The 20,062-nt window shown below is 35.4% G+C and overlaps 1 protein-coding gene across 3 annotated transcripts in view; it reads left to right on the top strand.

The window, feature by feature from the left end:
- The window catches only part of Lrba (LPS responsive beige-like anchor protein), a 752,085-nt gene that overhangs the window by 161,706 nt on the left and 570,317 nt on the right, over nt 1-20,062 (top strand). For all 3 annotated transcript variants that reach the window (XM_004638688.2, XM_023723655.1, XM_023723656.1), the window contains exons 17-21: nt 12,616-12,708; nt 13,881-13,989; nt 14,545-14,626; nt 17,446-17,569; nt 17,875-18,067. In XM_004638688.2, the coding sequence (XP_004638745.1) occupies nt 12,616-12,708; nt 13,881-13,989; nt 14,545-14,626; nt 17,446-17,569; nt 17,875-18,067 (601 nt within the window). The remainder of the gene's footprint in view (nt 1-12,615; nt 12,709-13,880; nt 13,990-14,544; nt 14,627-17,445; nt 17,570-17,874; nt 18,068-20,062) is intronic.

The raw sequence follows: 20,062 nt of genomic DNA, 5'->3' as shown, positions 1-20,062 counted from the left end.
CTGCAAAGAATGATAATTTAACTTCTTTACCTATTCTTTTCCTTTTATTTCTTTCTCTTGTCTAATGGCTGTAGCTAATGATTCGAGAACTATATTGAATAGGAATCGTGATAGAGGACATCATGTCTTGTACCAGATCTAAGAGTAAAAGATTTCAATTTTTTCCCATTTAGGATTATGTTAGCTGTTGGATTTTCATAAATGGCTCTTACCAGATTGAAGTAGAGGCCATCTATTCCAATTTTGTGTAGGACTTTGAACATGAATGAGTGTTGGACTTTGTCAGAAGCCTTTTCTGCATTAATGGAGATGATCATGTGGTTTTTAGTTTTCGCTGTATTGATATAGTGTATTACATTGATAGATTTTCAAATATTCAACCATCCTTATATCTCTGGGATGAATCCTACCTGGTCATGGTGTATGATCTTTTTGATGATTTGCTGTATTCTATTTGCTAGTGTTTTATTGAGGATTTTGGCATCTATGTTCATGAGGGAGATTGGCCTGTAGTTCTGTGTCTTAGTTGCGTCTTTCCCTGGTATTGGTATCAGTATACTAGTTGCCTCCAGAAATGATTTTGGGAGGATTGCCTCCTTTCAATTTGATTGAAAATTTTGTGGAGTATAGGGACAAATCTTCTGTAAATTTCTTGTAAAATTCAGCTGTGTATCCATCCAGAACTGGACTTTTTTTGTTGGTAGGTTTTTAATTACATCTCATATTTCATTGGCTGTTATTCGGCTATTGAGAGTGGTTATATCTTGTCGATTCAGTTGTGGTAATTTGTACCTTTCTAGGAATCTGACCGTTTCTCCTGTGTCTTCTATTCTGTGAGAGTTAAGCTTCTCAAAGTAGCTATTGATAATCTTCTGAATTTCCACCGTGTCTGTGGTAATTACCCCCTTTTCATTCCTTATTGCTTGTATTTGAATTTTTTCTTTCCTCTTTTTGATGAGGTTAGCTAGGGGATTTTTGATTTTACTTAATCTTTCAAAGAACCAGCCCTTTCCTCATTTGTGACCTCTAGAAATATTGCACAAGGCCTTTTTCCTGTTGACGGCTGACCTTCCACCTTTGTTCTTGGTCATATTTTTTTCAGTTTCTTCAGTTGCCTTCTTTGGGTGACTCTTCCATAGTGATCTGTTTTTAAAAGTGCAAGTTTGTTATCACACAACAACTCCTTTTCTTTTAAATATTGCCCATGGCTCCCTTCCTTCTACAACATTAGAACCAGGAGTCATGACAGAGAAAAGATGACCTAAAGCCCCTGAAATATTTTCTGTGTGATTCTGTACAGGGAGGTTTGCTAAATCCTGTGCTAAGCAAATATTACATTTTTTTTTTTTCCTCAACTGATTTATTTATTTATTTATTTAGCAGTACCAGAGATTGGACTCGGAACCTTGAGCTTGCCAGGCAAGCGCTTATTCTACTGAGCTATCTCCCCGACCCTCCTCAACTGTTTTAAATCTTCCTTTTTTTAATTTTATTTTGGGGTTGAATAGAACTATAGCATAATTTGTCTGTTAACCATGGGAGTTTGGGCTCTTTTTTTAAATCTTAAAGATGTGTTTTCTTAATATTTACTTGTGACCATTTATTACTACAGTAAAATTATTTGTTTCAGTGTAGGTTTCATAAAATTTTGCTAGCATCATTTTTACTTTACATAGCTTTATTGAGGCATAATTGAGTTGAAGAAGTTGCATGTTTAGTGTTTCCAGGTTTTGGTTCTTGACAACAAGCCTGCTATGAACATTCATGTATGAGCATCTGTTAAAACAGGCTTTCATTTATCTTGAGTGTGTACCTTGAAATGTAATGGCTGAATCATATGGTTGTTGTGTATTTCGCGTTTTATGTAGCTGTTGGATTGTTTTCCACTAGCAGTGTGTAAGAATTTTGCTCCCATAGTGCATCAATTGTGGCTTGGGTAGTTTTTAATTTTAAACTTTGTAGTAAGTCTTTGTTAAATTTTCTAGTAAGTCTTTGTTAGTAAAATATTTTCTAGTTATCCAAAAGGTTACACAAAATGACCCTTTTGGCTTTTGTTTTGTAGGTGTTTTTTTCTAGTCTGTAGCTTATCTTTTACTGCTTTTGATACTGCTTTTGATGAGTCAAATTCTTAATTTTAACAAAGTCCAATTTTTCTTGTTAGGCCTCGTTTGCACTTCCCTACTGACTAATTATGTCTAGCTCTTTCTGTATACTTACTTGCCATCTGCATAAATTTTTTCATTGAAATACCCAAATCTTGTATTCTTTTTTTATATTTTTGTTTAAGGTTTATTACTTATTTTTTATTTAAGATTTAAAAAACCATGTATTTTGAATTCAAGTAGTTTATGTAGTATGTGTTGTGTAGCTGTTTTTTCTACTCTGTAGCTTATCTTTTACTGCTTTTGATGAGTCAAATTCCTAATTTCAATGAAGTCCAATTTTTCTTTAAGGAATTAACTGGTCTAATATAACAATTTTTTGCCTAATTTTTCAAATATTTTCTTCTGTGCTTTTTATAATTTTATGTTTCACATTTTAGTCTGTGAATCATTTAATTTTTGTATGTGATAAGAGGCAGGTCTTAAGGTTTTTTTTTTTTTTTTTTTTTGGCTTTTTTCAGACAGGGTCTCACTATATAGTTCAGGCTGGCCTTGAGCTCACTTTGTAGTCTAGCCTGGTTTCAAACTCACAATGATCCTCCTGCTTTGGCCTCCTGTGAGATTACTGGCATGCACCACCATGCCCAACTGGCATTTTGTTTTTCTTAAGCATAAGGATATTCAAATTCTCTTAGCACCCTATGTTGAAAAGATTATTCTTTCTTCAAACTACATTTGTATCTTAATAGAAAATTAATCAACCACGTAAATACATACAGTATTTTCAGTTGTCTTTTGTTTTTTTCTTTTAATTTTTTTCATTAACTTTATTAAAAATAATTACATATCATATTAAAAATTGTAGACAGCTATTGAAACTTGAAAGATATAAGATGTAGAAGAGTGATTTTTAGAAGAATATTTCTGAAATGAATACATCGCATGAGATTAATAGATTGCACAATTGTAAATAAATTATTTACAAACTTAAATGAATATAACAATAAAAACTGTCCAAAATAAAAATGAAAGAAATCACAGATCAGTCATATAATAGTTCACTCTGTGTCAAAATTAAGAAACTTGCATTCATATAATTAGAATTCTCAAAGTAGAGAGGGGTAGGCAATAAATACTTAAAGATTTAAAATTTCTGAATTTAGTTGAGATTATAACACTACATTTCCAAGCAAAATGAACCTTTTGCACAAGGAATTGGAATAAAATCATACCAAAATACACAAAAATGAAATTGTCCAAAACTTACTGTAAAGAAAAAAATCATTAAACCATATACATGAAAAATATTAGCTGTGGAAGAACAAAATTAAATAGCATCTTATTCCACATTAGAAAGAAAAAAAAGAAAGGGCCAAGTGTGTAAGAAACTAGACTAATTAAAGGACTGAAAGCAAGAAAAAAAAAAGATCTGTCCTCTTTGAATTTTATACTTAGCAAACATACCTTTGAAAACTAAAAGTAAAATATCTTCCAATTATACAAACTTGAAATAGTCTAATACCTCCAGATGTAGCATATAGGAAATAACAAAGAGTATAATTCAGAAGGTAAGAGAAGTTGCAGTATGCTCCTGGATGAAGAATAAAGAGCTCTCTAAATGCTAGTTATACATATTAGATGAACCCTTGTTTAAAAGGTCTTTAAGATTTCTATGAAACAGTACCAATCTTACGTTGGGTTAAATACATATTTTTTTCCTATATATATGTGTATGTGTTTATAAAAGACAGGGAAGAAGCAATAGAAAGTCAATGGAAAATGGAAATACACTTTTTAAAATTTCTAATAATAGGAGAAAATATCATACCATGTCTTTGAAATACATTGTAAGTCAAAGATATAGTATAAATATTAAAACAGAAATTAAGATTAAGCAATATTCAGAAAATTCATTACTAATTAATCAAAAAATAAACGTTTCAAAACAATTGAACTAAGAAAAAGTTTTCATGGTAGTAAAGAATTACTAAGAATAAAACATAAGATAAATACTGGAATGGCAAATTAATGACCAGCACTTCTAAGAGTTTGGGGATAGGATATTGCTCAAAGTTCTAGTGCATTGTGGATATGAATAATGTCCATGACATTTACTGGTGGCCCGGTGTCAGTTGTGTGAATGAGCTACTGCTATTTCCTTGATATCTACCCTGTAGACTCAGATGGAATCATGACCTATAGGGTGCAGGAGAAGTCCATTTGTAGAGTGTGCTTATAGAAATATCTTGCTGTTGTATAGAAAAGAATAACTGAAAGACTGCTTTTGTATAACTCTTATTCTCCTGTGTTTAGTTGTTTGCCCTATTTGGTGGGTTCTTTCTGTTCTCATTCATGGAGTTGTGGTCATTTTGCTCCCTCTCTAGAACATCATTTAGTGGTCTGTGTAGGCTTGGCTTTGTCATCATGAAATTCTTAAGTTGTTCTTTGTCATGGAAGTATTTCAACTCCTTCCTTGTCATTGTTGCCTATTAGTCTCACATTGTTTGTCTTTGCATCATCTTGCAAATATTGAATTAATTTTTCCTGCATCCTAGTTGTTTTTAAGAGCTCTTTTGACTCAGGACATATGAGAACTTGTAGTGTAACGTCATGTAACTCAGTAGTGTCCCAAATTTTCTGATCAAGGAGATTATGGGGCTAAAGAGGAAAGTGATCGATGGTGTAGAGTGTGCCTAAGGAGAGTCACATGGAGAGAAAACATTCTCTCAGGCTTTCACAGAGAGCACATTGGCCAAGCAATAGCCGTGACTCATCCACATGGCCGACACTGACAAAGGATCTACAATCTGAGGTACAGGATCTCAGGATAAATCCTGAGTAGATTTCACTGACCTTATCATATCCAAAAGCTACAACTTTTGTTGCATAGGTCTTGCTTGATCTTGGTCTTAACCAACCAACAGAAAAGCATCTAAACGAAGTATAGGAAGTAAAGCCATGCTGTTATGTTGAGCTGTAGGGGACTCAGGTCAACAATTTCTGATATTGCCAGTGAAGCAGAAGACCCAATACTATTATGGACTACTGAACTCTTTTAGAATATTTTGCTGAGTTAACACACCTATAATATTCAAATGACGGAACTAAACAAAAAAAGAGGATACAGATGAATGTCCATTTTGTATCTGTGTATTTAAAGTGGTTAGGATAGATATGTAGTTACATTCTCTTAATGAATAGAGGGATTTGTTCTAAAAGTGTTTATAAATAGGATATCATGTCTGCATCTTGTACAGCAAATAACCACTAGGAAGAATGTATGCAATGTGTTAATTATTGAAACTGTCCTATCCAAAAAAAAAAGAGAGAGATCTTTTCTTACTTTTTCACTAGTTGCAGTGGTGTCTTTAAGGTCTGAAAGTCTATTTTCACTTTCATTCATATGGTTTTGCCAGCTTGTGATTTTTTTTTTTTTTTTTTTCCGGAACTGGGGATTGAACTCAGACCCTTGTACTTCCTAGGGAAGTGCTTATTCCACTGAGCCATCTCCCCAGCTCAACTGAGCCATCTCCCCGACCCCCAGCTTGTGATTGAGGTTTTAAATTCCTATATATCACTTTGAATCTGCTTCATGCATTCTATTTCTTTCCTATATTGCTTATTCAAGGATTCCATCATTTTTATATTCTGCTCTATTTTCTTACCAGTTTCTTCTTTAGAAGCACTTAGTATTTCTTTCAGTATAGTTATCTTTTTTTTATCATTTTTATTTTTTACTTCAGAAATTATTTCTGATCTGATTTCCTCTATCCCTTTCTGCAGTTGTTTCTTTACTTCCAATGCTATTATTTCAGAGATTTCAGGAGTGTGATTTCCAATTTCTTGTATGCTAGTATCTTCTGCATTTGTTCTGGTTTAGTTTGGGGCCTGAGACTGCATTTTGTTACTTCTCTTTATCATTTTGTATACCACTGTCTTCTGACCTTTGGTGTAGATCTTAGACAGAGTTATTACCTTAGCACCAGGCTCGGATCTACCAAGTTCAGACTGGTCCAGGTGAGTGTGGCTTGGGTCAAATTATTGTGTTCCACTTCTTCCTGCTGCAGCCCTTGGAGGTGAACCCTCTGTGCCACTCTTGCAAGGTGTTCTGCTCCTGAGTCAGCTGGATGGGTCTTGCCTATAGCCCCTTTGCAGGGAGTTCTGCTGAAGGGTTCCAAGCTGGGCCTGGGCTGTGGGTCCAGTGAGCATCCGGACAGCCCTGGGAGGTCTCATTCACATGCTTGGCCTGGGCCCTGGGTTGAATGAGGATCTGGCGGGCCCTGGGCTGTCCTCACATTCTGGGCCTGGGCCCTGGGTTGAATCAAGATCTGGTGGGCCCATGGTTCTGTCACTCACACACCATGCCTGGGCTCTGGGTCGAACGAGGTTCTTTCCGGCCCCGGGCAGTCTCACTCACATGCCAGGCATGGGCTCTGGGTCGAATGAGGATCTGGCGGGCCCTGGTGGTCTCATTCACTCAGTTGTCTTTTCATTAAGTTATTTTTTTCTCTTTCATGCTGAAGTTAAACTTCCTTGATTGCTACATTCTTAAAATTACATAATGTGAGCCCTCTAACTTTGTTCTTCTTTTTCATGTTTTTGTTTGTCATTTGCATTTTCATCTATTTTAGAGTCATCTTGTAAATTTGTAAGCTTGCTAGGCTTTTGATTGTGAATACATTAAATCTGTAGTTCAATTGAAGGAAAATAATATAGTAGTAATATTGACCCAATGTTTATTTTGAATCATAAACATGGCATATCTCTCCATTTTAATCATCTCTGTCTTGAGCAGTGTCTAATGCTTTTCTATGTAAAGGTTTTACTCCTTTGTTAGATTTATTCTTGAGAGTTCAATATATCCTGATGCAATTGAAAGAATATTCTTTTTTTTTTTTCCGCACCAAAGTAGTTTAATTATTTTCCAAAATGTTTTCATAAAGTGCTTATTTTTCTCATTGTTGAAATGAATTAGCAAACATCTAGGGCACGTTAGAGATCCGGGGACAGGGATTTCTCTACTTGTGAAACGCTGGAAGCCCCTGAATGAAAGGCATTCGACACAGACGACTACTCATTTCCCTCTCTGTGCTGTTACGTCTTCATTTCGAAGAAAAAGACACAATTTCTTGTGTGTGTAGAAGCTCTGACAAGGGCACGAAAAGCTACTTGCTGTCGTCTTCTTACCTATAGCAGAGCCTTTGTATAAAATCACCACTCTTAGGTCAGGAAGCCCCATGAGCCAGTTCCGACGTGCCTCAAGAATATTCTTTTATATAAACTTCTTGTTTTACTCATCTTTACCAATTATAGGTACAGTTGGTTATATATTTGAAGTTGTTTGTTGTAATATTGCTGCAGTTTTTAAGGGATTTTTTTTGGAGATAGATTCCTTAGCATTAAAAAAATGTCTAACACTTTATTATGTTAAAAAATAAAACAAAATCTTGTAACCAAATAATAATAATGAAAAAGATAAACCAAAAAGATTCTTACAGAAAAGAAATAAAGAAATAATAATACAAAAAAACCAAAGCAAAACAAAATGTCCTTTTCACTGAACTAAATAAACTGGGGGTATCCTTATGATTTCTGTGTATTTTGTCTTCAAGTCAGATAATTTTGCTTTTTTTAAAAAACAGATCTTTGAAAGTAAATTCATGTCCTTGTTGACTGCAATGGCCAGAACCCCTTATACAACATCTGATAGAATTGGTGATGGTGGACAACATGATTTTCTTTTTGACTTTAGATAGGGTAATAATGATTAAGTCTAAATCTTCTACATGAAATGCGCCTACTTTTTTTTTAGTCTCCAAGCCGTTCAGAGATTCCTGTTTGTATGTTTTCCTCATGATTTTATTTGTAATATTCAAGGCAGGGAGGATTTATTTTGCTTACAATATTTGATTTGGAAAAACTTGTTGATTTTAATATTTAAAAATTTTTATTAATGAGTTTATAATAGTATTTCCTTTCATCTTGGTTGTCTTTTATTATTTCTCATAAGGCATACATAGCGTAATGATGAAATTTATTTGTCTTTGTTCAGCTGGAGGTAATTTTTTTTTTTTTTTGCGGGACCGGGGATTGAACTCAGGCCCTTGTGCTTGCCAGGGAAGTGCTTGTTCTACTGAGCCATCTCCCCAGCCCTTTGGAGGTAATTTTATTTGCCTTCATTGTACTGGATGTAAAATCTAAAACCATAACTTCTTTTCTATTAGCACTTGACTGTCATTCCACTGACTTTTGGGCTCTGTTGTATCTTGCAAGAGAATAGCCATGGATTGGACTGTTGCTGTCCTGTATGATTTGAGTCATATTTTCTCTTTGGAAGTTTTTTTTCCTATGCCTTTTAGCAGTTTAACTTTTTTTCAATTGTGATTCATTTTATTATCCTTTTGTGGCTTATTGAATTCTTGTATCTGTAGCAAATGTTTTTCTTTGTCAAATTTTGGCAGCTTTTGCCCATAATTTTTTCAGATCTTTTTTTTTTTTTTTTTTTTTGGTACTGGGAATTGAACTCGGGACCTTAGGCTTGCCAGGCAGGTACTTATGCCCTTGAGCTATCTCTCCAGCCCTCTTCAGATTTAAAAATAAATTTTTTTTTCAGGGGGTTACTATCATTATATCTGTTAGTATGGCATATTGTTCAATACCTCACACTTGGTTGATTTTCTTCCATCTTTTCCTATCTGTTCTTGAGAACAGTTAATTTCCATTGACGTTTTTCAGGCTCACAGATTCTTCATTTAGCTTCATGAGTCTACTGGTAAGCACCTCAAAATGAATTCCTTATTTTTTTCTTTTGTACTTTTTTTTTTTTGAACTTTCTGCAAAGTTTTTTTCCAGAGGGGCTCAGTCCTTGCTGGCAGCTGCCTTCCTCTTGGCATCTTGCTCAGTTCCTTATGCTTCCTCTTGGCATGGATGTGTTTCTCCAGCCTTTTCTTGATGAACTTGAGGGTGCGTTTGTCCTTGGAGACCTTGAACAGCTGCATGGTGCACCGCTCATAGGGGGCGAAGCCGCATACCTCCTGGATCATGTTCCGCATGAACTTGGTGTGTTTGCTGAGGCGTCTGCGCCTCGGTTTGCTGTATGTGTTTAAGGATTGCGCTAATGTTGGAGCTACTCTCTGGTCTCCTTTGCAATTCCCTTTTCAGTTAGGTACTCAAAGCTCCCTTGTATGTATGTGCTTTTCTAAGCAACTAAAGGGGATGGAGAGAAGTTACTACAATGCTTTGATGGTCCTTCATTTTTACCTTGTGGTCCTTGTTGAGGCCCACAGCCATGGGATAGCGGAGGGCCAGGGCTACTGTTCTTCAATGGTTGCTGTGGCAGAAGGACCAGCACCACATGGAAAATTCTTTTTTACTTTCTAGTCCTTGAATTTCCATGTACTTTTTAAATATTCTCTTTTATTTTTATTTTTTTAAATTTCTCTTTTACATACCCTAATTTCTAGCTCTTGGTTAATCTATTTTCATGATTTGTTTGTAGAATTTTAAAATTGGTTGAACATAATTATTAGTCTTTTGAAATCTTTGCTAAACATAACACTTGGACTTTCAAAAGTCATTTGATTGTATTACTTTTCCTGACTATGAGTTATATATATTTTTGTTATATGTTTGTTATATGAGTTATATATGTATTTTTTCCCTGTGTGTACAATGATTTTGCGTAGTCAAATGAAACTAGGCATTTTGGGTAAGTGTTGGAGCAACTATGGATCCTTATGGATTCTTCTTTCCTTGGTTGTTGGACTTTGTTTGGTGAAAACATGGTCTTATCTGACTAGCACACTCTATGGTCTGCTCATAGTTGGCAGCCTGCGATTTTGTGCTGCTCATTACTTTTACCTTTTTGCTCAGTGCAGCACTTTGAGGGTTTCCAGTGACGCTACAAGTCTTAGAGGTCTCTCAGTGGTATATATAAAAGTCGGGACTGTATTCTTTCAGTCCGTAAGTTCCACGGCCTATCCTGATTGACCTATATGTGTTTAAGGATTGCGCTAAAGTTGGAGCTACTGTCTGGTGTCCTTTGCAGTTGTGTTTTCAGTGAGCTACACAAAGCTCCCTTGTATGTATGTGCTTTTCTAAGCAACAAGAGGGGATGGAGAGAAGTTATTGCAACGCTTTGGTGATCCTTTCAGGTTTTACATCCACTTGCTGAATTTCTGACAGTTGTGCTGTCCACCCTGCGTTGTGATTGCACCGTTGCCTTTTCTGGGTTGTTTTCTCTTGCCTTGAAATTTACACATCTGGAATTTTTGTTCATTTAAACACTTTCTTTTCTGAAGGAAGGATGTTAATTTCCATGGTGGCTTTAGTGGACATTATTCCCTCTTGCTTTTATGTTTTAATTTTGTTATTATTTAAATCTTTCATTACTGTGAATAATCAAAAAATTTCAGTGACTAATATTTAGAAAAGTAGAAAATTATTTCAGTTTAATGAATTTTACTTTAAAAGTGGATAATGAGGTTTATTAAAATTTTATATTAACTAAAGATTAAAAATTGCTTGCAAGGGCCGGCCAGATAGCTCATCAGATTAAAGTGCCTGCTTAGGAAGATACAGGGGCCAGGGGGTTCAATTCCTGGCATGCCATGCCAGCCCCATCCTCGGGGTGTGCTGAGATGGCAATTGAGAGTGGGTGTGGTGGTCTGTGCTTGTAATCCCAGAGTTTGGGATGCTACAAACAGGAGAATCACTATGAATCTGATCTATATAGTGATTGTAGACCCTGTCCTAAATACATTTAAAAAAATGCTTGCAAATGATAGACACTCCCTTCATCTGATTGGAGTTCTTTGAAGTATTCCTTTGGTCTGCAAATTCTTATATGGTGATTGTTTTTCTTTTTTGATAATTTATAAACAGAGTGGAACTAGATGCAATGGTGTGCAGCAGTAATCCCAGCTACTTGGGAGATTGAGGCAGTTGGATTGCAGGTTTGAGCTCAGCTTGGGCAATTTAGTGAGACCCTGTCTACAAGTAAGAAATAGAAAGGGGTGTGTAGTTCAGTAGTAGGGCACCCCGGTATATGCACATTCATGTACACAAATGTACACACACACAGGGATTGTGGGGAGATAGAGAAAGAGGTAGAAGAGAGAGAGAAAGAGGGACAGAGAACTAGCCAGTGGCCAAACTGGATGGATGGAAATATATATGTATTTTAGTGCTTATTTATGATTACATTGGAATTATTATATGTGATCATAATTTTAAAAGGCTGAAATGATAACCACCGAGGTGGATTTAGAGAAGATTTTCTAGTGACTCAAAATCAAATGATGTATAAGCATACTCTTTTTTTTTTTATGTATTTAGTACAGGATCTACAGGGTCTCACTACATAGATCCGACTCATAATGATCTTACTGTTTTCAGCCTCCCAAAAGCTGGGATTACAGGTCTGTGCCACCACACCCAGTCTCAATTGCAGTCTTAGCATGCCCTGGGGGGCGGGCTGGCAGGGCTTGCCAGGGATTGAACCCTGGCCCCTGTGTCTGCCTAAGCAGGCACTTTAATCTGCTGAGCTATCTGGCTGGCCACCTAAACATAGTCTTAAGTGGAGGAGATTGGGAAGTTGAAGAGAAAGTATCATTTGCTGATGCAAGATGATATAAAAATGTCCAATTGTGTTGGTCAGTAGCATTTGTAAATTATGACTGGCAATTTAATCAGATGTCCCTATGAAATTTGGAGATTTTCTTTAGATTCCAGCTTAATGATTTTATCATATTTTTAAATATCTCTGAAGGATTGAAATAATATCACTGTTTGTTTTGTCCATTGAGTATTTATGTGATAGGAATTGTTTTCTTTGTTGAAACTTTCATCGTATGCATATCAAGTAAAAATGTGTATGGTATATTTATGTGCATTTTTTTAAACATATGATCAGAATAAAACTAACTGCATGAAGTTTCACTTAGGCACTTCAGGGATGTTTTTGTTGTTGTTACCCAGGGCCATCCTGCACATTGAGTTACATTGCTAGCCTCTTCACAAACAATTTTTTTGGAAACAGTTTTTCTTTACGTTATTGATGGTTGTGCTTGTTCTTCATTTCCAGCCTGCTTCCTTTTTTTTTTTTTATTTTTCTGGTGATAATTATTTAAAAACTTAAATATACTCCCATTAAACAGTGCTTTACTTGTATTGACTTAAATGAATTGGTAACTTCCAAAGGATATTGATAAGCCTGTAGCACAGGAAAAAAAGTGTTTGTAAACAGCTTTGTGCATTAAGATTTGTATATAGATGTGTACATGGAAAAGTTACCAAAGTTCTTGAATTCCAGTTTATTCTCATTTTCTGGTTCTTATTAAAATGAGCTGTGGTCAGAGATGGGTACATTTTTGAATGTTAGAAATACATATTACATTCATGCATATATTGAATTAAGCCTATCATAGTGAAAAATATATGCATACTGTCTTCTGAATACTGTCGTTACTTTTGAAAATTATACTTGTTTGCTTTGAATTTTTATTTTTTTTAGTGTTATCTACAAACTTCTGGCATCAAAAAGTGAAGGAATCAGAGTACAAGCTCTCAAGGCATTGGGCTATTTTTTAAAACATCTGGCTCCAAAGTGAGTACACATGAAATCTAAGATAGATAATTGTCTATTGTTTATGTTATAACCCTTCGGAACAACTCTTCTGTTCTGGGATCCTTTTTGTTGTGTTACTCCCCGCCTTTCCTCTCTCATTGCTTCTCTCTTTCCCTCCCTGCCTTTTTGTTGTGATGGGAACATTTAAAATTTTTTATTCATAAAGTGTTGTGCATATTTACTCTCATTATAAATAAAATTAAGCAGTATTATTTAGTTCCTAATGTGGAATTGAGTTATTTACAATTTTGGGCTTACTAAGAGAATTAGTTTGGGTACATTGAATTCTACGAAGTATGAAGTTTTGATTTCAGTGGGTTGCATCATCATTTGCATAATACGTGAGAAGCTGGCACAGTAACAGTGTTTTGCCGTGATGTTTAAAACTGAAACTGCCATACTGATTTCCTTACAGACAGTAACGCTCTCCATTGTTTCCTTACCCAGAATAATTTTGAGGTAGAACAGGTGTTGGTAACTTGCAGGCTTTAAGAATCCAGGTGGCCACCTGCAAATAAAGTTTTATTGAAGCACAACAACAATAACTCATTTGAATATTATCTGTAGCTGATTTCATGATGTAACGACACTGCTGAGATGTAACAGTGGCCACATGGTCCACAAAGCCTATAATTTGTACTATCCACATATTTGTAAAACATTTGTTGACTGAAGAGTGGAATTAAAGTTTGTGATATTTCAGTTTTTAAGTTTATGCTTGAGGTGTTAATTTTGGTACAAATATTTACATAATGTTCATTTTCTTAAATTATCTTTTCTCAAACTCTTTCCTTCACCTTGCTTTTCTCTGGAGGTACTTGTACTTAGACAGTTACCTGTAGTAGAACCTGGCAGCATGGTGTTGGTCCTGGCCTCTGGTTAAATAATGATTGCTCTCAAAAGTTGGCTGAGGGCATAGCCAGTCTTGTTTGTCATTAGCTGAGGTTGTGTACATGGTGTGATTAGCACTTGTCTACTTAAAGGCTTATAGCCTGAAAGGTTCTCCCTTGAAGAACATTGGAGAGTTACTGAGGTGGAATTTTTCATGTAAAAAAATATTTTTGTTTCCTTTAGCCAGTACACATACAAGTACTAGTACACAATAAAACTCTGCACTTGCTGCTTTTTTCTTTTTTTCTGTATATTTGTAGGAGAAAAGCTGAAGTTATGCTTGGGCATGGATTGTTCTCATTGCTAGCTGAGCGACTCATGCTTCAGACAAATCTAATCACAATGACCACATATAATGTTCTTTTTGAGGTAAGAATTTAGTTATAATTACCTCTCATTCATTCCTTGTTACAAAATGTGTGTATAATTGGGTTGCCAGTGTCTAAATAAAATAAGGCTATTTAGGTTTATATTGTACAGGTTTGAAGTTATTTATATAAAGGGGATATGTCTACATGTTTGTAAATCAATCTGGAAGTTACTGAACAGTATTGTTATACCTGTTTAAATATTTATCCATTGTGTTGACCATTTGATGTCTTATTTTAGGAGGTGCTCCTCTCTTGCCTCCCTCCTTCCCATCCTGTCTCCCTCCCTCCCATCCATGTAGGGGATTGAACCTTGGCCCTCAAGCATGCTAAGCAGAATCCTTTACCACTGAGCCATGCTGCAGCATATTGTGTCATTTTATAATTAAGTAGAAATAGCATTGCAATGTTGAAGCTATTTAACTACAAAAAGTATTTAGCTTGAAAATATTAGACTATATACTAGATTTTGATTTATATTGTACTTAGAGTCCTTTAATACCAATGTTAATACAGTGATTATGTTAATGTAATTTTTTTTTTTTTTTATTTGTAGATTCTTATAGAGCAGATTTGTACTCAGGTGATTCACAAACAACATCCAGATCCTGATTCTTCAGTAAAGATACAGAATCCTCGTATGTATTTTACATATTATAAAAAAACCTTTTTTGTTACTTGAAAAGGAAGTCACTGTGGAATACGTTGTTAGCTGAGTATTTCATTATAGTCAGTCCTACAAACTAGATTTATGTTGAATGTAATATTAAATTGACTTTAAGCTATATGGCTTATATAAAGGTTTGGAAGAAATACATTTATAATATCTAGATTTAATGTATAGATTTTTAACAGAGTTTTGAATATTCTATTTGGTGATGTTAGGCTAAATTACATAAACTATGGATACAATTTTCATTTTAGATTAATGTTGATTTAGTAATACAAGTTTGGACTGAAGAAATAGTTTCATTTGTTTATGAACATAGTTTTAACAGTTTTTGACATTTAAAATTCTTAAACACTTCACAAAATATCCATTTTTCATCTTTTTAAAAATTTTTAAATGTATTTGGTACAGGGTTCCATTACATAGCTTGGACTCATTAGTGATCCTCTTGTTTTTAGCCTCCCCAGCGGTGGGATTATAGGTGTGTGCCACCATACCTAGACTCAGTGCCTGGCTTAGTGTGCCCAGCGGTGGGGCTGGTGCAGCATGTGGTGCCAGGGATCACAGCCCAGTCCCTGTGCTTGCCTAAGCAGGCACTTGGTCTGCTGAGTTATCTTGCAAGTCCTCATCTTGTTTTTAAGATCATTCCACTTAAATAACTGATTGTTGTGATTGAACCCAGGGCCTCACACATGCTAAGCTAGTACACTACCACCAGGATACAGTCCAGCATTATTCTTGAGAGTAAAAATAAGAGAAAAATATTAAATTTAAAGATTTTAGAATATTTTATTATCTTTGTCCATTTTGTGCTACTACAATAGAAAACCTGAGACTGGGAAAGAAATTGAGTTTCCCACAGTTTTGAAGGCTAAGACAAAAGCCTTGCATTTGCTCTGCTGAGGGCCACTCTGCTTCCCAGGTGGGTAGAAGAGCAGGGCTCCAGAGTCCACCATGAGGGGGAGAGCTTTGAGGCTTGATTGTCTCTCAAAGACTCCACCTCTTTGGTTCTGTAACACTGTGAACACCGGAGCTCTAGAGGGAACACATTCAAACCATAGCAGTTAATCTGGTGCTGGCTCAGGAAGAGTGGAATCCAGTGGTTAAAGCTAGGAGCCCGGGTCAGCTAGCGCTTATGTGGCTCACTAGTTTTGTGACTTGGAGTGTATCACATAGTTTTCTTCAAAATGGGGATAATAATAGAACCTACCTACTCACCATGTGTGGATTAGGTATATTTTTAAAGAAAATACTGCTTTGTGATAGTACATCCTCAGAATTTATGGCTTTTGTCATATTATGATTATTACAATCATTTCAGTCATTGTTTTGGTAGATAACTTTTGAAAATGTCATTAACAGTTCATAAATTATTCCCAAATAGTATTGATTGTATGACGAAGAATTGTCCTGTTTGCTACTTTGAACTTAACTGTTTCAAAGTTATGAGAATCCTTGGCAAAAGGATGGTTTAAGGTTTGTCAATTTTAATTGAATAAAAATTCGATACATTGTTAAATTTGAAATTCTGAGATAAAGCCATGGGTACCAGGGGTTGAATGCAAAATCTTCACACTAGCTAGGTTTCTATCCTTTTTAATTTTTTATATTGAGATTGGGTCCCACTAAACTGCTGAATTTCCCAGGCTGGCCTTGAATTTGAGATCCTCTTGCCTCAGCCTCCCAGAATATTGGGATTACAGCATGTGCTTCTATAGCTGATTTATATCAATGTTTGTTTGTATCTATGAAGTTTTGGATTAAGTATATATTTTTAAATAATTTTTTTCTTTAAGCTATGTTTTAGAAATTTAGTCAGTTTGATAATAAACTTATTGCACTAGCAGTTTCCATTTGGTGGGGACATGGGAATATTAAATAGGTTTTAATTAAAACCAGTGGAGATTTTATCTTTGATTTTTTTTACCTTTAAAATTATGGATGGAAAATATCCAGCTTTTAAAATTCACTGTGATAAAGGAAAGGAAATGTACCTATTGTAAATTATATTGCAGAATATGAGAACTCTTTTTATTCTGAGATATGGATTGCAGTGTTTTTAAGATCAATTCTGGGGGCCAGGGGGCCTGCCCCTTACTTAGCTCAGTTCTTTAAGTGGCTGCTTCAACAAAGCAGTCAGGCTCCGGCTGCTGTGCTTCAACTCAAGCCAGCCAAACCTGCCCTGTAGGTATTTGGAGCAAAAAAAAAAAGAAAAAAAATCTTCCAATTCTGGGGGCCCAGGGAGATGGCTCAGTGGAATAGACATTTCCCTGGCAAGCGCAAGGGCCTGAGTTCAATCTCCGGTTCTGCAAAAAAAAAAAGAAAAAAAAGAAGAAGATCAATTCTGGCTTTTGGCAAAGACTAAAAAGGGCTAGTAGCAGTTTTATCTTTATTTGATTCACTTATAATGTGAAAATGTTTTATATGAACCTTTTAAAATTTACTCTTGGGAAGTGGATTAGAGCCCAGTGTTGCCTAGCACTGTATCTGCCTAGCACCCACAAGACTTGGAATTTCATCTTCCCTACTATGAAAACAAAGTAGTCTTTTGCTTTGCACATTCTGATTAGGAAAGAAAATCAGTTAATTAACTAATTAATTAATTTTTGTGTGTATAAATGCTTTCTAATGGATATTGTAGATTAACAATCCTTTCTGTAAATTGGTAAGAGTTTTTCCATGGACATTTATTTAAGGGAAGCTAAAGAAAATATAACATTTTGATGACCTTTTTCATGAAATTTTTGTTGTGGTTTGGTTTTTACTTATTTATGAACTGTCTTACAGAGATATTAAAAGTAATTGCAACCCTGCTTCGAAATTCTCCCCAGTGCCTGGAGAGCATGGAAGTCCGCCGAGCCTTTCTTTCTGACATGATTAAACTTTTTAATAACAGTAGAGAAAACAGGAGGTGAGCTGCACCAGGAAGTATTTGTTTGCAATATTCATGTCTACTTTTATATGAGCCCAATTTGTCTTAGGAAAGTTGTTTAAATACTACCAAAAAGTAAAAATGATTCATCTGTATTGGTTTTTCATTAATAGTGTGTGAATTATATACTAAAGAGTTAAATTAGAGTTTTTAATACTACTTTGTTTAACTGAAAATATAGATGTATGTGTTTTTTTGGGTTGGGAGAGATTTAAGCCATAATACTTACGAATTCATTCAGGTGATCTTTTTCCCAGTAATTCAGAACTGTTTGTAACTTTCAGGAGCTTGCTACAGTGTTCTGTGTGGCAAGAGTGGATGCTTTCTCTCTGCTATTTTAATCCTAAGAATTCAGATGAGCAGAAGATAACAGAAATGGTGTATGCCATATTCAGAATCCTACTTTACCATGCAGTCAAATACGAGTGGGGTGGTTGGCGTGTGTGGGTTGACACCTTATCGATTACACATTCAAAGGTAAGTTTCTTTTTTTAAATTTAATTTTATATTGAATTGTAAAAGCAAAAGCAAAAACAAATAGCAGAAACAAAGACAGAAACAGGGTAATATACAATACATATGTTACAGATTTTCTAAAGAACAGCTAATTAACAGTGGTTGTTCTTTTTTTTTAAATTTTATAATTTTGTGTGTGTGTGTGTGTGTGTGTGTGTGTGTGGCCAACTCAGCCCACCAGGGGGCGGGGCTGGCTGGCATGTGGTACTGGGGGATTGAACTGTGGTCCCTGTGCTTTGCTAAGCTTGTTCTAAGTAGGTGCTTTAGACCACTGAGCCATCTCACCAGCCCCAACAGTGGTTGTTCTATTACCTATTTTTATCATCAAATCCGTTGCTCAGATTAAAAGATATAGTTATGCAACATTGGACAAATAATTGAATATTACCACTTGCTTAATTATCTTGAAAATTTATTTTGAATTATTCCTCTCAGCTGTTTATTTATCAAACATTCTGTTAAATTTATGTTACTAAGTTTCTTTTTAAAAGTATATTTTAAATATCTATAGTGGTGAATTTTACTAAAAAAAATCATATATTTAAAAAAGGAAAAAAGAAAAGGCTAATTTCTAAAGTACAATGGAAACTTCAAAAAGAATATGAGTTTTTTCAGAATCAAAATAATATTTTCAAATGTCAGTTTGAGGTGTGTTTAATTTATTAAAGTCAACCTTCATGTCACAGCCAGAGGAATTTACGAAGGATGCCATGCTTGCTGGCATGGTCTCTGCATTTCAGGCGTTGGAAGCTTTTGGACACATGGTGGCGCACTGTATTCAAAGATGGGATTTGTTTTACTGTGTAGTGGTGGAGTCAAAAGAAAAGCTCTGGCTTATGTTTGTGCTTGGCTCATGTCACAGTCAGTTAAAAAATTGGTTTCAAAATTTCACTAGTTTCATTGTCTATGTTTTTCTTTTTCAAACTTAAGCCAGTAAAAGGTATTAATATGTAACTTTGAAAATTATTATGAAATATTGTAGATATACCACAAGATATAAAGAACAGTGTATCTGCCATTGTTTGTGAAGCTGGTTTCCCTTAAATGCTCTTTCTGCTGTGGTTTTGTTTCATTCCCATGCTTCCACTAATAGCAGCATGATGCTATCATTTCTATGCCTTGTCTGTAATTTTACTCCATGGATATAATTTTTTTTTTTTTTTTTCTTTTGTGCAGCAGTAGGGATTGAACCTAGGGGCCTTTGCACTGAGCTACATTCCCAGCCCTTTTTAAAATTTTTAACCAAGGAGTTCACCAAGTTGCCTGTGCTTAGTTCAAACTTGTGGTCCTCTGGCTTTATTGTACCAGATTTCTGTGATTTCAGGCATGTGTACCATACTTGGTTGAGAGAAAGAGAGAAGAGGGTGTGGGGGGAGGCAAGGAGGATAAGGTAGGGTAAGGAGGGGGGGAGGAAGGAAGGAAGGAAGGAAGGGGGAGGGACAGAGGGAGAGAGAACGTACGTGTGTGCACTGTTAGGGTTGAACACAGGGCTTGTGAATGTTAGGGAAGTGCTCGCCCTCTGAGCTGTATCTCCAGCCCTAGGTAATTTTTTTTTTTTTTCCCCTAGGTAATTCTTAATCATAAAGAGTTTTCATAAAAAAGAATAAAATACTTGCATACTTATTTATTCACACTCGTGTATCTGTGTATGTATATGTGTATTCTTGTTTTCTGAGGCTAGGCTTTTCGTCTAGTTCAGGGTGGCTTTGAACTTAGCACGTAGCTCAGGCTGGCACTGCACTCATGGCAGGCCTTCTGTTTCAGCCTCCCAAGTGCTGGGATTATAGCCATGTGCCACAGTACCAGCTCTTCATTGTACTGGAACTTAAATGGTATCCAAACAAAATGAGTTTCTTGCAAATTTTTGTCTTTATTTACTATTATTTGAGATTCATCCACATTGACTTCTATATTTGGGTTCATTTTGTCAGGGTTTTTTTTTTTTTTTTTTTTTTT

Source organism: Octodon degus, unplaced genomic scaffold (assembly GCF_000260255.1).
Source record: "Octodon degus isolate 3935 unplaced genomic scaffold, OctDeg1.0 scaffold00101, whole genome shotgun sequence".
Lineage (NCBI taxonomy): Eukaryota > Metazoa > Chordata > Mammalia > Rodentia > Octodontidae > Octodon > Octodon degus.
This window is presented reverse-complemented; position numbering and strand designations above follow the sequence as displayed.